Source organism: Podarcis pityusensis (assembly GCF_964106645.2).
Source record: "Podarcis pityusensis genome assembly, chromosome: 16".
Lineage (NCBI taxonomy): Eukaryota > Metazoa > Chordata > Lepidosauria > Squamata > Lacertidae > Podarcis > Podarcis pityusensis.
This window is the reverse complement of record NC_138041.1, coordinates 27,789,270-27,805,368: the sequence shown is the minus strand read 5'-3', so window position 1 is coordinate 27,805,368 and position 16,099 is coordinate 27,789,270. Positions and strand designations below refer to the sequence as shown.

General features: G+C 44.2%; 1 protein-coding gene across 2 annotated transcripts in view; it reads right to left on the bottom strand.

Moving 5' to 3' along the window:
• LOC308465386 (immunoglobulin lambda-1 light chain-like) overlaps positions 1–8,631 on the bottom strand; it is a 151,460-nt gene extending 142,829 nt beyond the window's left edge. The window contains exons 1-2 of one of the 2 annotated variants that reach the window (XM_080985361.1): positions 8,572–8,631; positions 8,118–8,421 (exon numbers count right to left, since the gene is read on the bottom strand). In XM_080985361.1, the coding sequence (XP_080841487.1) occupies positions 8,118–8,421; positions 8,572–8,617 (350 nt within the window). In that variant the 5' untranslated portion in view covers positions 8,618–8,631. The remainder of the gene's footprint in view (positions 1–8,117; positions 8,422–8,571) is intronic. The other variant, XM_080985358.1, reaches the window with a different exon arrangement.
• Between the last annotated feature and the right edge of the window lie 7,468 nt (positions 8,632–16,099).

Below are 16,099 nucleotides of genomic sequence, written 5' to 3'. Positions count from 1 at the left end.
ATGAGCTCTTCATTCTTCACTCCGGATTGGAAGAGCAAAGGTTTTTGTCTCAGTTCCCCATCAGACTGGACCACCGCGAAACATGTTGTTATCATACTCTCAGCCACCACAGTAACAAACTACCTCATCTTCAGCCTGGATGTTGGAGAACAAAGTGAGGAACCTGCCCAGGTATCTGTTGATTCCAGTGAAACCTGCTCCAGCTACCACCACTATTTTGAGAGCAGGAGAGTTTCAGTTTCACCTGGGGACACAGACTGGGAGACTGGCTGAGTCAAGGCTGGCTGTGAAGTGACACCTTGCAAAAAAAGAAAATCAAATCCTTTGATCCTCTGTGCTCCCCAATACTGCAGGAGCAATATGTTTCTTTGATAACCATCTTAGATACTTCTTCTTCTTCTTTCTCTTGCACTTACATAAGATTATCTCTTTGCCTCCTTACCTGAACAGTAACTGAGAAGAGCCAGGAAAAGCAGAGCTGGGGCCATGGTGGACTCTCCAAAGGAGGGAGGTTTTCTGAGTCAAACAGGGAACTGACTGGGACTTTGCCCTCCCCTTGCTTAAATCCCCTAGAGCTGAGGATTCATGCAAATCCATTCCTGTGCCTTCATTGGCTTTTCTACTGGGAATGCAAATGTGCAATAATAAAGTCCAAAACAAAAGAACTGATTTGCATTAAGGAGCTGTTAAAAAAATACCCTGAAAGAGCCAACCTTTCATGGGGAATATGTGTGAGGCATAGTCCCCAAATGCCAAGACCATCATCAAAACCCTTAAGCTTCTCACTTTGTCATGCAGTCTCAAATTCCCCTCTTTGTTGCCATAGGCTAACTGGGAATGCCTTCACTGGAAATGGGGGAAGAGAGAGTTAAGAACTGAGGGCTGCAATTTATTGGTGAGGTGTGCCAGATATTTACGGTGACGCCATTTCTCTCAATGCATTCCTGTGTCTAAATAATCTGATATCACTCTACATTCTTGTCAAAAACAGTCTGAGCTCATTCAGGCCCAACTCTGCTCTTGAGGAACTCAGGTTTTGTTGTGGCAGGGCAGAAGAGAAAAGGTTTTTGTCTCACTTTCCCATCAGATTGTATCACTGTGGAACTTGTCACCACCGGTGCCCTCCCAGGCACCACAGAAATAAACTGCTTCATCTTCAGCCTGGATGTAGGAGATGGTTAAAGAGCCAGTGTTCCCAGATTCAGAGCCAGTGAACCGATCTGGGATCCCTTCTCCCCTGGTGCTGGAGCCAGACCACACAAAGCGAGGAGCCTACCAGGTTTCTGTTGATAGCAGGCAGATTTAAAAATAATATTAGCGATGGTGCTTGTCTGGTAGAGGATGACCTGAAGGAAGAAGCAGGATAATTCTTCCTTATCAAGGCTGATGGGGACTATATCTCAAGGGAAGAGGGATAAAGGGGAATGAAAGTTTAATGGCAAAGGATGTGACTTGCATGTGGAAGGTCCAGTTCTTTGCACCCGAGATAAATAGATCAAGCAGCAGATGATGGGAAAGACCTTGAGATTCTGGGATGGGAAGAGGAATATTGGACTGGGCTACTCCTTTTTGAACATTCATTGTGACTTGTTTGCAAGGAAATTAAAAAACAACAACAACCCAGCTATTTATTTATTAACAGGGTTGCCATGTTTCAAAATGTGAAAATCCGGACACAAAAGTCGATGATCGTTTTTTGGCAAAGTTGTTGAGCTTTGACCTAGCCATCAAGGAGACTTAAGAACTGAGGGCTGCAATTTATTGCTGAGCTGTGTCAGATGTTTACAGAAAGGCCATTTCTCTAAATGCATTCCGGTGTCCAAAATAATCTGATATCATACTACACTCTTGTCAAAAACAGTCTGAGCTCATTCAGGCCCAACTCTACTCTTGAGGAACTCAGGTTTCGTTGTGGCAGGGCAGACGAGAAAAGGTTTTTGTCTCAGTTCCCCATCAGATTGTATCACTGTGGAACTTGCTACCACCAGTGTGCTCCCAGGCACCACAGTAATAAACGGCCTCATCTTCAGCCTGGGTGTTGGAGATGGTTAAAGAGCCAGTGTTCCCAGATTGAGAGCCAGTGAACCGATCTGGGATCCCTTCTCCCCTGGTGCTGGAGCCATACCACACAAAGCGAGGAGCCTGTCCAGGTTTCTGTTGATACCAGTGAAAGTAGTCCCAGCTACCACCACTACTTCTAGAGCAGGAGAGTTTCACAGTTTGTCCCAGGGACACAGAATGGGAGCCTGTCTGAGTCACTGTTGGCTCTGAATTGACACCTTTTGAAAAAAAGAATAGCATGACTCTCCATCCTCTGTCTTCTCAAATATATATAACTGGAGCTTTAAGTTTCCATAATAAATAAACATAATAAATGAATATATATTATAGTTTATTGTGCTGTTGGCTCCACGGCAAAAGAGATGTTATTCCTCCCCATCCTTACCTGAGCAGTAACTGAGAAGGGCCAGAAAAACCAGAGTCCAGGCCATGGTGAGCTCTCTTATCCAAACAGGCAACTGGCTGGAACCTCAGCCTTTCGCTTCTTAAATGGCCTGGAGCTGATGAATGGCCACTTCATGCAAATCCAAACTGTGCTCATTGGCTCTGCTAGAACTGCATGTCTGTATTTGGAATGCATGATTAAATAGGTCAACCAGATGCAATAGGACTGATTTGGGGAGAGAGAGAGAGAGAGGACCTGAAGTAGAAGTAGGGTGATTTGCCATGATCAAGGCAGATTGGGACTGTCACTCACGAGAAAAGAGAAAGAGATGGGCTCACAGCTTAGTGCTAAAGGACACAAAATGTGCATGCACAAGACACAGTCCCTGGCACCTCCAATTTAAAAAGGAATCAGGTAGTAAATGATGGGTTAATGCCCCTTTCGAGATGCTAGCATCAGAATAAGAATCCTGGGAAATGGATTGATTTTTGTTCTGATTTAGTTGCAGGGAGGTTAGATGGCATTGTGTCAAAGAGATGTTCTCCCACACTTTCCAGTACCTTGCGCCATCCCTTTCCTTCTTCCAAATATCAACATTTGGGGGAAAGCTGGTTTCCTGCACAAGTCCTCCAACACAATTTTAAGTGGGCCACCTGGATTTGCCAGTATGTGATGGAATCTCACCTGAAAATGTGGACAGGCTGGAATAGCCTTTAATGAAAAAACAGATGGACCTACTATAATGCAGATTTTTCTGATCCAAGGGAGGACGGGTGTTTTACATCAATATATCTTCTCAGATCTGGAAATGTGAATTCTAGGCAGAAACAATTGATCTTTTCTCCTCAAGAAAAGGTTAGGGGAAGCCCGGATGTATGGCAACAAGATGGAAAAAGCAGCAGAAACAGCAGAAAAGCTCAAAATGTCTATTTTGGGGGAGGCTCTAATATAATGTTTTTTCCCATGTGTTAGATGAGGTTTTTTGACTCAAAAATCATGTCAAAAAACTGGGGTCGTCCTATACACGGATAGTGGCATGGGGGGGGACTGCGTGTCCATCAGTCAGCTGGTTGGCGGCCCATGCTCTAGGGAGCGTTTCCGGAGGGAGCGGCTGCCCACTTTGCCAACCCCCAGCAACAGCCCATCTCCCCTCATTTTCATTATATTTAATCCCCCAAAATAGGGTCTTATACATGAAGAAATCTGGTATATAAAATTTTATATTATTTTCCCTTTATAATTCCTTTTAATTGCTTCTTACTGCACATGTTTGTGCCAGTCCTGCTAATGTTTTTAATACATCTTCATATATTCAACCATTCTGTTCTAAAAAGTCTGTCGTCTTGTTCTCTTATTCTTCCGGTAAGTTTCGCCATTTCCGCGTACTCCATCAATTTTAGTTTGGATTTGATATCCCGCTTTATCACTACCCGAAGGAGTCTCAAAGCGGCTAACATTCTCCTTTCCCTTCCTCACCCACAACAAACACTCTGTGAGGTGAGTGAGGCTGAGAGACTTCAGAGAAGTGTGACTGGCCCAAGGTCACTCAGCAGCTGCATGTGGAGGAGCGGGGAATCAAACACGGTTCACCAGATTACGAGTCCACCGCTCTTAACCACTACACCACAGTAGCTCTCTAGTTGCCAGTCATATTTCATTGGAACTGTTTCTTCTTTCCATTTCTGGGCGTACACCATTCGGGCAGCTGTAGTAGCATACATAAATGTATTTTTTTAACCCCAAGAGTATTATAAGGCAGACAAAGTTGTGTGTAGGCACTTGAGTTCAGTGCCGGATTTACATACAGTATAAACTAAACAAGCTATAGCTTAGGCCCCCACTCTCTTGGGGGGCCCCAAAACAATTAAAGGAAATTCTGCATGTGCAAATGGCTTTAGATACCTATTAGGTCCATAAATTACCATATAGCATATATTCAACACAAAAAACAGTGACAATTTGTTGTTGACGAAGGACAGCTGGACATATAAAGGGCCCCATTACCTTCAGTAGCTTAGGGCCCCATCAAACCTAAATCTAGCCCTGCTTGAGTTCCATGCATGAGTAACAGCCAAATAAACGGCTCATCTGTTCCTGAACTCTGTCTTCATACTGCAGGTGCAAGGACATCTGGGGACTCCAGAAATGAATTATGTCGAAGGTAGATAAACTGAACCAATGTCTCCCCTTGTGTCTAAAGCTCAGATTATCACCAAAGATGTATATAATGTTTCAGAATAAAATACCTTTAAAAAAAACACACCAGATTTACCAGAGTAGAACTGAAGATTTCTTTTTAAGCAAACTTAACATAAAGGAAGCAGTTTTCAGTCAAATATCAGGCTGGACTCTTTGCTCTGCAGTTACCTCCCCTTTCACTCTGGGATGTGCATGAAAAGTATCCTTGAATGCCTATTTCAAACACCATTGCCAAGCACTCCTTGGGAATTGGAGGAAATTATGAATGGATACGTTTTGAGTATGCTGGCTAGAACACTGTCCCCAGTTCTCTTCCTGGACCTGATTTTGTGCTGTGTTTCTGCATGTAAAAGGTAAAGGTAAAGGATCCCTGGATGGTTAAGTCCAGTCAAAGGCGACTATAAGGTTGTGGTGCTCATCTCACTTTCAGGCCAAGGGAACTGGCGTTTGTCTGCAGAGAGCTTTCCGGGTCATGTGGCCAGCAGGACTAAACCGCTTCTGGCGCAACAGGACACTGTGATGGAAAACAGAGCGCACGGAAATGCCGGTTACCTTCCTGCCGCAGTGGTACCTATCTATCTACTTTCACTGGCGTGCTTTTGATCTGCTAGGTTGGCAGGAGCTGGGAGAGAGCAACGGGAGCTCACCCCGTTGGGGGGATTCAAACCGCTGACCTTCTGAGTTGCAAGCCCAAGAGACTCAGTGGTTTGGATGACAGCACCACCCACTGGTCGGTGGGATGTAATGATTTTTTCTTCTCCACCCCAGAGAGCAGCAGGGGAGCTCAGGGAAGGCTGGCCAGACCACGAGGCACACACAGTTCCACCCTCCAATATTTGGCCAGCACTCCCTGCCACCCTCAGCATCTGCTGCCTGGACCCTCTGCCAAATGCTGGGATCAAAGCTCAGGAGAGGAGGGGTGAAGATGGACAGGAGCTCAGAAGACTATAATTCCCAGGTGTAAGGGGGGGGAATGTTATTTATGTATGCTACTACTGTGGCCCGTGTTTCGTTAGCCCCCAAAAATGAAAAATAAGAGAGATCCCAACTAAAGAAGAATGGCTACTTAAACTGATGGAATATGTGAACATATAGAATAAGAGAGCAAGAGGAAAATACTTTTAAAGAAGACTGGAAAATGTTGCTTGAATACATGGGGGGAAATTTTGTACACTTGAATACGTTGGCAGCATTAAGATAAATTCAACAGTGTAAATAAGTTTTGATGGATGTATTAATGGAATACTGAAGGGTTTAGTTTATGTAAAATAGATAAAACATTTTGGCACCTGATTGCATTATACGTTGACAGGGAATGGGAGCAAAAATAAGGGTTTCTTCTTCTTCTTTTCCCCCCACCATGTGCACCGGGTGTGGGGAACCTTTGGCCCTATCTACAGCAGGTGTCAGCAACCTTTTTCAGCATTGGGCCGGTCCACTGTCCCTCAGACCTTATGGGGGACAGGACTGTATTTTTTTGGGGGGGAATGAATGAATTCCTATGCCCCACAAATAACCCAGAGATGCATTTTAAATAAAAGGACCCATTCTACGCATGTAAAAACACGCTGATTCCTGGAGCGTCCGTGGGCCGGATTGACAAGGTGATTGGGCTGCATCCAGCCCAAGGGCCTTAAGTTGCCTGCCCCTGATCTACAGTATCCAGTAAGGCTGGCCCCTGGCCATGCTGTCTGGGAGGGGGCTGATGGGACTCGCAGTTCAGTAACACCTGGAGCACCAGGTATTCCCCCTTTGGTCAGCCCAGTGTCTCATATTCTAGATTAGAGACGCAGAATAGTAGCACCTGAATGAGTTGGAAGGCACAGGAGATTTACTCACAAATAAAGAGCATTCTTCCATTTCACTTCACACCGCAGTTGCAGGAAGTTTATGTGGTGGTATAATTTTTGCTAAATCTGGTCTAAGTGGACCTACATCGCCCCCTACAGATTAAAGGAAGGACTGCAAAGTTTGCAGCTCGATCAACAGCCAGACACACTGAGATTTCCATGGCAAAGTTTCTCAGGGCCTGGAGGTGAGAGGAAAGATTTCCAAACACAACCCACTTGGAAATTTATATATATAAGACCCTGGACAATTTCCAAGTGGGTTGTTTTACAATTTAAAATACTCCTTTTACATCCTTAAGATACCAATGACTTCCCTTCTTTTCTTTCCATGGTTCACTTTACATATCATAAATCCCTGCATATTTTACAAAAACTATACCGTTCAGTATTCCATTATTGCATCCATCAAAACTTGTTTACACTGCTGAATTTATCTAAATGCTGCCAGTGTTTTCAGCTGTACACAATTATTCACCATATATTCAATAAATGTTTTCCAATCTTCTTTAAATGTATGCTCTTCTTGTTCTCTTATTCTATATGTTAAGTCTGCGAGTTGTGCATATGAAATTGCCTAGGGTCTTAAGGATGGGTGCTTAATAATTCTTCTGCCTATTATAGTAATTGTAATGTGCTGTGTTCGGTGCTGCACGTTTAATTGTATTTTCATTGCTTGTTTCATTTCTTACATATTGCCTTTTATTGCATTACAATGTGAATTTCCTAAGAAATAACAGAAACAATTAGAATACATTTAAAGAGCATGTTGACTCTAACAGGAAGCTGGGTGGGACCTGACACTTTCCTTTCTTATATCTCCCCAGAGCTGATGAATGGTCCTTTCATGGACATCCCATGTTCATTGGCTCTGTTAGAACTTTGTCTCTCTTCTGAGAATACAAAATGCAATATCAAAATGAGATGCAATATAATACTTTAGCAGAAAGGAGATTTAAAAATAATATTAGCGATGGTGCTTGTCTGGTAGAGGATGACCTGAAGGAAGAAGCAGGATAATTCTTCCTTATCAAGGCTGATGGGGATATCTCAAGGGAAGAGGGATAAAGGGGTATGGAAGTTTAATGGCAAAGGATGTGACTTGCATGTGGAAGGTCCAGTTCTTTGCACCCGAGATAAATAGATCAAGCAGCAGATGATGGGAAAGACCTTGAGATTCTGGGATGAGAAGAGGAATATTGGACTGGGCTACTGCTTTTTGAACATTCATTGTGACTTGTTTGCAAGGAAGTTAAAAAACAACGACAACCCAGCTATTTCTTTATTAACAGGGTTGCCATGTTTCAAAATGTGAAAATCCGGACACAAAAGTTGATGATCATTTTTTGGCAAAGTTGTTGAGCTTTGACCTAGCCATCAAGGAGAATTAAGAACTGAGGGCTGCAGTTTATTGCTGAGCTGTGTCAGATGTTTACGGTGAGGCCATTTCTCTAAATGCATTCCGGTGTCCAAAATAATCTGATATCATACTACATTCTTATCAAAAACAGTCTGAGCTCATTCAGGCCCAACTCTGCTCTTGAGGAACTCAGGTTTCGTTGTGGCAGGGCAGAAGAGAAAAGGTTTTTGTCTCACTTCCCCATCAGATTGTATCACTGTGGAACTTGCTACCACCAGTGACCTCCCAGGCACCACAGTAATAAACGGCCTCATCTTCAGCCTGGGTGTTGGAGATGGTTAAAGAGCCAGTGTTCCCAGATTCAGAGCCAGTGAACCGATCTGGGATCCCTTCTCCCCTGTCGCTGGAGCCATACCACACAAAGCGAGGAGCCTGTCCAGGTTTCTGTTGATACCAGGGAAAGTAGCCCCAGTTGCCACCACTACTTTTAGAGCAGGAGAGTTTCACAGTTTGGCCCAGGGACACAGAATGGGAGACTGTCTGAGTCATTGTTGGCTGTGAATTGGCACCTTTTGAAAAAGAAAAAGAAAAGCATGACTCTCCATCCTCTGTCTTCTCAAATATCACTAGAGCTTTAGGTTTCCATAATAAATAAACACTACAAGTAATTTTGGTTTTATCTCTCAAGTCTACATGAGGTTACCTGTTTGCATCCTTACCTGAACAGTAATTGAGAAGGGCCAGGAAAAACAGAGTCCAGGCCATGGTGAGGGGCTTTCTCAAACACAAAATAACTGGCTGGGACCTCACCCTTTGCTTTCTTAAGTCCTCTAGGGTTGGGGAATGTCCCCCTTTATGCAAATGCACCCAAATTTGCATAAATGATTTTTTTAAAAAAATGAGAATGGGTCTTGTCTTGTACACAGCGAACGTTTCCCACCATGGAAACATGCCTCGCAAAGGATGCAACAGCCTTGTGCCCTGCGATCCCAGCCTCGCCTTTGAGAGGCTGGGCTCATTCACATGCCTCGTGTCTCCCCCCCCCCAAGTGGCTATGTACATTTTAGAATTAATTTATGTGTTGTAAGCTGCCCAGAGTGGCTGGGGAAACCCAGCCGGATGGGCTGGACATAAATAACTAAATCATCCTCATCCTCATTATTATCATCATTTCGCCCCTGTAGATACATACAGTGGTACCTCGGGTTACATACGCTTCAGGTTACAGACTCAGCTAACCCAGAATTATTACCTCAGGTTAAGAACTTTGCTTCAGGATAAGAACAGAAATTGTGCTTCAGCGGCGCGGCGGCAGCAGGAGGCCCCATTAGCTAAAGTGCTGCTTCAGGTTAAGAACAGTTTCAGGTTAAGTACTGACCTCCGGAACAAATTAAGTACTTAACCCGAGGTACCACTGTACTGTATATTGTCTAATGATAATGTATATGATATGTGAGAATTGCCTTTTCTAAAACAGAAGGGGGAGCAGGTGCTCACCCCCTGCTGAGACCCCACCCCACCCCAATTTGCAACCGCTGCCCTCCGCACCTGACTCTGGGTGGGGTGGAAAGATTAAAGTGGGGGGGGGGGAATTGTTGGTTTGATGTGAATGTTTTTTGGACGAGGGGAAATTGAGGTTTTATTCATTTTTGTTTATTCGTTAATGGGTCTGATGATTGCTTTGTTTATTATTTGAGCGTGTTTTTTAATAGATGTTATATGAAATATCACTGTGTTGTTAAAACCAGGAATGGGGGGGCAGTTAAACGACTCCCCCCAAATCCCAAGTCCCCACCACAGCCTCAAACTAAGGCCAGGTCAATGACACAAGCGCCATACACAGACAACAGCAAAAAGGCTCAGAAAAGCAGTCTCTAAAATTGTAGCAATTAGCGGAGACCATGTATGGAACTCTGACAGTCCCATATGGAATCAAATAATCGCCCAAATTCAACAGTTTGGCGGATTTCCTTGGTTCCAAAGGCTGATGACTCCTCTGGAAGAGGGGAATCCGGGGCTCCCCCTACCTCCATAATCCCTTAAGCATAAGTTCACGCACTCCTTGCCCCTCCATAAGGTGTGAACTGAGGCTCACAACAGGAGGTGATCAAGGGCAGCACATACACCAGACAGAAATCCATCCAGATGGAGGATTGAATCCGGATACTTTCAGAGGAGGAGCTCAGGAAAGCCTGGCAGTCAGGGAGATGTGTAAATACTTTTACTGTTCTTTGGGGAAGAGGTTAGTTAAAAGGTCCTGGGAATGGGGAGCTATTGACAGGGCTGGGTGTGATGGGCTCATGTTTCTACACGCCAAACACTCCTACTTCGTGACATATTTGTGATGTTTTGATGATGCTGTTGGAAAATGTATTATGGGAAATGGGGAGGGGTCTTAAAAGTTCACGCAACCCCATGCTCAGGGTTCCTACTCTGTGTGTGTTTGAACCTTCTTGCAAGAAATAAAGATCAGGTCTACTGACCACTGTTTGCTTCTTTAACTTGACTGGAGAATCCTTCTTTTGCTGACCAGAGAGACCCATGAGGAGTGGCACCCCGATGAACTGGGCAGCGGAGTCAATTCACACCCCAAATATTTTCCTTATCAGCATTAATGTATCATATGATTCCCCCTACTTTCCCCCACCCCAAGGTGTTGTGTGCTGTGTATCTTTTTACTGTCTCTTGGAGATCTTCAGATGACAAGTGAGTAATCAATGAAATGAAGGAGCAAAATAGGAATAAGAAAAGATCCATCAAGATTTTGGGGGAAACTCCTTTTCTAATGAGGGTACAGATTGCTGGTGCAGTTGGTTGGTGGGTGGGTGGTACTGCCATTGAAAAGTGTCTAAGCCCAGATGGCCTCACTGAGCCTTACAAATCTAGATAGCAAAAGATATTCTGGCACAGATGAAATGAAGCTCCAGTGATCTAGTCCCTTCTGCACTCTGGGGAGGAAGAGAACAGGTTTTTTTGTCTCAGTTCCCCATTAAGTTGTATCACTGTGAAACATGATACCACCGGTGTGCTCCCAGTCAACACAGAAATAAACGGCCTCATCTTCAGCCTGGATGTTGGAGATGGTTAAATAGCCAGTGTTCCCAGAGGAAGAGCCCGTGAACCGGTCCGGGATCCCTTCTCCCCTCTTGTCGGCACCATAGAGCACAAAACGAGGAGCATCTCTGGGTTTCTGTTGATACCAGTAAAAGCTGTCCAAGCTCCCACTACTTTTGGAGCAGGGGAGTTTAGTCGTCTGGCCCAGAGACACAGACTGGGAGTCTGGCTGAATGACTGCTGGCTGTGAATGGACACCTTTACAGAAACAGACAGAAAAAGACAGAGAAACTTTCCTCTTCATCATTTGTCCCCTCCGGCGTCACAACAGACTGTGTGGACTCATGGATGGTTGGTTGGCTGAGTGGGTGTGAAAGTCCTACCATATTATTTATTTGTTAAAAAATATTTATACCCCACTATTCAGGAAAAAAACATATCACAGCAGTCTGCAACAATCAGATGTAAATCATACAGTAAAAACATAAACATTTAATATCAGAGATCAGCTAACTATTAGAGGAGGATATTTTCTTAATTGTCAGCGTAAGATGGCAGCCACAGAGAAGTGAGTGCAAAGCCCTTTGGCTCAAGACTTTGAAAGATCTTAAGGCACAGAGAAAATGAGCTCTTCATTCTTCACTCCGGATTGGAAGAGCAAAGGTTTTTGTCTCAGTTCCCCATCAGACTGGACCACCGCGAAACATGTTGTTATCATACTCTTAGGCACCACAGTAACAAACTACCTCATCTTCAGCCTGGATGTTGGAGAACAAAGTGAGGAACCTGCCCAGGTATCTGTTGATTCCAGTGAAACCTGCTCCAGCTACCACCACTATTTTGAGAGCAGGAGAGTTTCAGTTTCACCTGGGGACACAGACTGGGAGACTGGCTGAGTCAAGGCTGGCTGTGAAGTGACACCTTGCAAAAAAGGAAAATCAAATACTTTGATCCTCTGTGCTCCCCAATACTGCAGGAGCAATATGTTTCTTTGATAACCATCTTAGATTCTTCTTCTTCTTCTTCTTTCTCTTGCACTTACATAAGATTATCGCTTTGCCTCCTTACCTGAACAGTAACTGAGAAGAGCCAGGAAAAGCAGAGGTGGGGCCATGGTGGACTCTCCAAAGGAGGGAGGTTTTCTGAGTCAAACAGGGAACTGGCTGGGACTTCACCATCCCCTTGCTTAAATCCCCTAGAGCTGAGGATTCATGCAAATCCATTCCTGTGCCTTCATTGGCTTTTCTACTGGGAATGCAAATGTGAAATAATAAAGTCCAAAACAAAAGAACTGATTTTCATTAAGGAGCTGTTAAAAAAATACCCTGAAAGAGCCAACCTTTCATGGGGAATATGTGTGAGGCATAGTCCCCAAATGCCAAGACCATCATCAAAACCCTTAAGCTTCTCACTTTGTCATGCAGTCTCAAATTCCCCTCTTTGTTGCCATAGGCTAACTGGGAATGCCTTCACTGGAAATGGGGGAAGAGAGAGTTAAGAACTGAGGGCTGCAATTTATTGGTGAGCTGTGCCAGATATTTACGGTGACGCCATTTCTCTCAATGCATTCCTGTGTCTAAATAATCTGATATCACTCTACATTCTTGTCAAAAACAGTCTGAGCTCATTCAGGCCCAACTCTGCTCTTGAGGAACTCAGGTTTTGTTGTGGCAGGGCAGAAGAGAAAAGGTTTTTGTCTCACTTTCCCATTAGATTGTATCACTGTGGAACTTGTCACCACCAGTGCCCTCCCAGGCACCACAGAAATAAACTGCTTCATCTTCAGCCTGGGTGTTGGAGATGGTTAAAGAGCCAGTGTTCCCAGATTCAGAGCCAGTGAACCGATCTGGGATCCCTTCTCCCCTGGTGCTGGAGCCAGACCACACAAAGCGAGGAGCCTGCACAGGTTTCTGTTGATACCAGGCAGATTTAAAAATAATATTAGCGATGGTGCTTGTCTGGTAGAGGATAACCTGAAGGAAGAAGCAGGATAATTCTTCCTTATCAAGGCTGATGGGGATATCTCAAGGGAAGAGGGATAAAGGGGAATGAAAGTTTAATGGCAAAGGATGTGACTTGCATGTGGAAGGTCCAGTTCTTTGCACCCGAGATAAATAGATCAAGCAGCAGATGATGGGAAAGACCTTGAGATTCTGGGATGAGAAGAGGAATATTGGACTGGGCTACTGCTTTTTGAACATTCATTGTGACTTGTTTGCAAGGAAATTAAAAAACAACGACAACCCAGCTATTTATTTATTAACAGGGTAGCCATGTTTCAAAATGTGAAAATCCGGACACAAAAGTTGATGATCGTTTTTTGGCAAAGTTGTTGAGCTTTGACCTAGCCATCAAGGAGAATTAAGAACTGAGGGCTGCAGTTTATTGCTGAGCTGTGTCAGATGTTTACGGTGAGGCCATTTCTCTAAATGCATTCCGGTGTCCAAAATAATCTGATATCATACTAAATTCTTGTCAAAAACAGTCTGAGCTCATTCAGGCCCAACTCTGCTCTTGAGGAACTCAGGTTTCGCTGTGGCAGGGCAGAAGAGAAAAGGTTTTTGTCTCAGTTCCCCATCAGATTGTATCACTGTGGAACTTGCTACCACCAGTGCCCTCCCAGGCACCACAGTAATAAACGGCCTCATCTTCAGCCTGGGTGTTGGAGATGGTTAAATGGCCAGTGTTCCCGGATTCAGAGCCAGTGAACCGATCTGGGATCCCTTCTCCCCTGTCGCTGGAGCCATACCACACAAAGCGAGGAGCCTGTCCAGGTTTCTGTTGATACCAGTGAAAGCTGTACCAGCTACCACCACTACTTTTAGAGCAGGAGAGTTTCACAGTTTGGCCCAGGGACACAGATTGGGAGCCTGTCTGAGTCACTGTTGGCTGTGAATTGGCACCTTTTGAAAAAGAAAAAGAAAAGCATGACTCTCCATCCTCTGTGTTCTCAAATATCACTGGAGCTTTAAGTTTCCATAATAAATAAACATAATAAATGAATATATATTATAGTTTATTGTGCTGTTGGCTCCATGGCAAAAGAGATGTTATTCCTCCCCATCCTTACCTGAGCAGTAACTGAGAAGGGCCAGAAAAACCAGAGTCCAGGCCATGGTGAGCTCTCTTATCCAAACAGGCAACTGGCTGGAACCTCAGCCTTTTGCTTCTTAAATGGCCTGGAGCTGATGAATGGCCACTTCATGCAAATCCAAACTGTGCTCATTGGCTCTGCTAGAACTGCATGTCTGTATTTGGAATGCATGATTAAGTAGGTCAACCAGATGCAATAGGACTGATTTGGGGAGAGAGAGAGAGAGGACCTGAAGTAGAAGTAGGATGATTTGCCATGATCAAGGCAGATTGGGACTGTCACTCATGGGAAGAGAGAAAGAGATGGGCTCACAGCTTAGTGCTAAAGGACACAAAATGTGCATGCACAAGACACAGTCCCTGGCACCTCCCATTTAAAAAGGAATCAGGTAGTAAATGATGGGTTAATGCCCCTTTCGAGATGCTAGCATCAGAATAAGAATCCTGGGAAATGGATTGATTTTTCTTCTGATTTAGTTGCAGGGAGGTTAGATGGCGTTGTGTCAAAGAGATGTTCTCCCACACTTTCCAGTACCTTGCCCCATCCCTTTCCTTCTTCCAAATATCAACATTTGGGGGAAAGCTGGTTTCCTGCACAAGTCCTCCAACACAATTTTAAGTGGGCCACCTGGATTTGCCAGTATGTGATGGAATCTCACCTGAAAATGTGGACAGGCTGGAATAGCCTTTAATGAAAAAACAGATGGACCTACTATAATGCAGATTTTTCTGATCCAAGGGAGGAGGGGTGTTTTACATCAATATATCTTCTCAGATCTGGAAATGTGAATTCTAGGCAGAAACAATTGATCTTTTCTCCTCAAGAAAATGTTAGGGGAAGCCCGGATGTATGGCAACAAGATGGAAAAAGCAGCAGAAACAGCAGAAAAGCTCAAAATGTCTATTTTGGGGGAGGCTCTAATATAACGTTTTTTCCCATGTGTTAGATGAGGTTTTTTGACCCAAAAATCATGTCAAAAAACTGGGGTCGTCCTATACACGGATAGTGGCATGGGGGGGGGGACTGCGTGTCCATCAGTCAGCTGGTTGGCGGCCCATGCTCTAGGGAGCGTTTCCGGAGGGAGCGGCTGCCCACTTTGCCAACCCCCAGCAACAGCCCATCTCCCCTCATTTTCATTATATTTAATCCCCCCAAATAGGGTCTTATACATGAAAAAATCTGGTATATAAAATTTTATTTTCCATTTTCACATCTTACAATTATTTTAACAACTAAAATAAATCTGTACAAAACCAATCCGCATTTTCTTCAGCTTTGCTCCCCCCACCCTGGTGGTTACTTATTTTGCCTTTATAATCCCTTTTAATTGCTTCTTACTGCACATGTTTGTGCCAGTCCTGCTAATGTTTTTAATACATCTTCATATATTCAACCATTCTGTTCTAAAAAGTCTGTCGTCTTGTTCTCTTATTCTTCCGGTAAGTTTCGCCATTTCTGCGTACTCCATCAATTTTAGTTTGGATTTGATATCCCACTTTATCACCACCCGAAGGAGTCTCAAAGCGGCTAACATTCTCCTTTCCCTTCCTCACCCACAACAAACACTCTGTGAGGTGAGTGGGGCTCAGAGACTTCAGAGAAGTGTGACTGGCCCAAGGTCACCCAGCAGCTGCATGTGGAGGAGCGGAGACGCGAACCCGGTTCCCCAGATTACGAGTCCACCGCTCTTAACCACTACACCACAGTAGCTCTCTAGTTGCCAGTCATATTTCATTGGAACTGTTTCTTCTTTCCATTTCTGGGCGTACACCATTCGGGCAGCTGTAGTAGCATACATAAATGTATTTTTTTAACCCCAAGAGTATTATAAGGCAGACAAAGTTGTGTGCAGGCACTTGAGTTCAGTGCCGGATTTACGTACAGTATAAGCTAAACAAGCTATAGCTTAGGCCCCCACTCTCTTGGGGGCCCCCAAAACAATTAAAGGAAATTCTGCATGTGCAAATGGCTTTAGATACCTATTAGGTCCATAAATTACCATATAGCATATATTCAACACAAAAAACAGTGACAATTTGTTGTTGACGAAGGACAGCTGGACATATAAAGGGCCCCATTACCTTCAGTAGCTTAGGGCC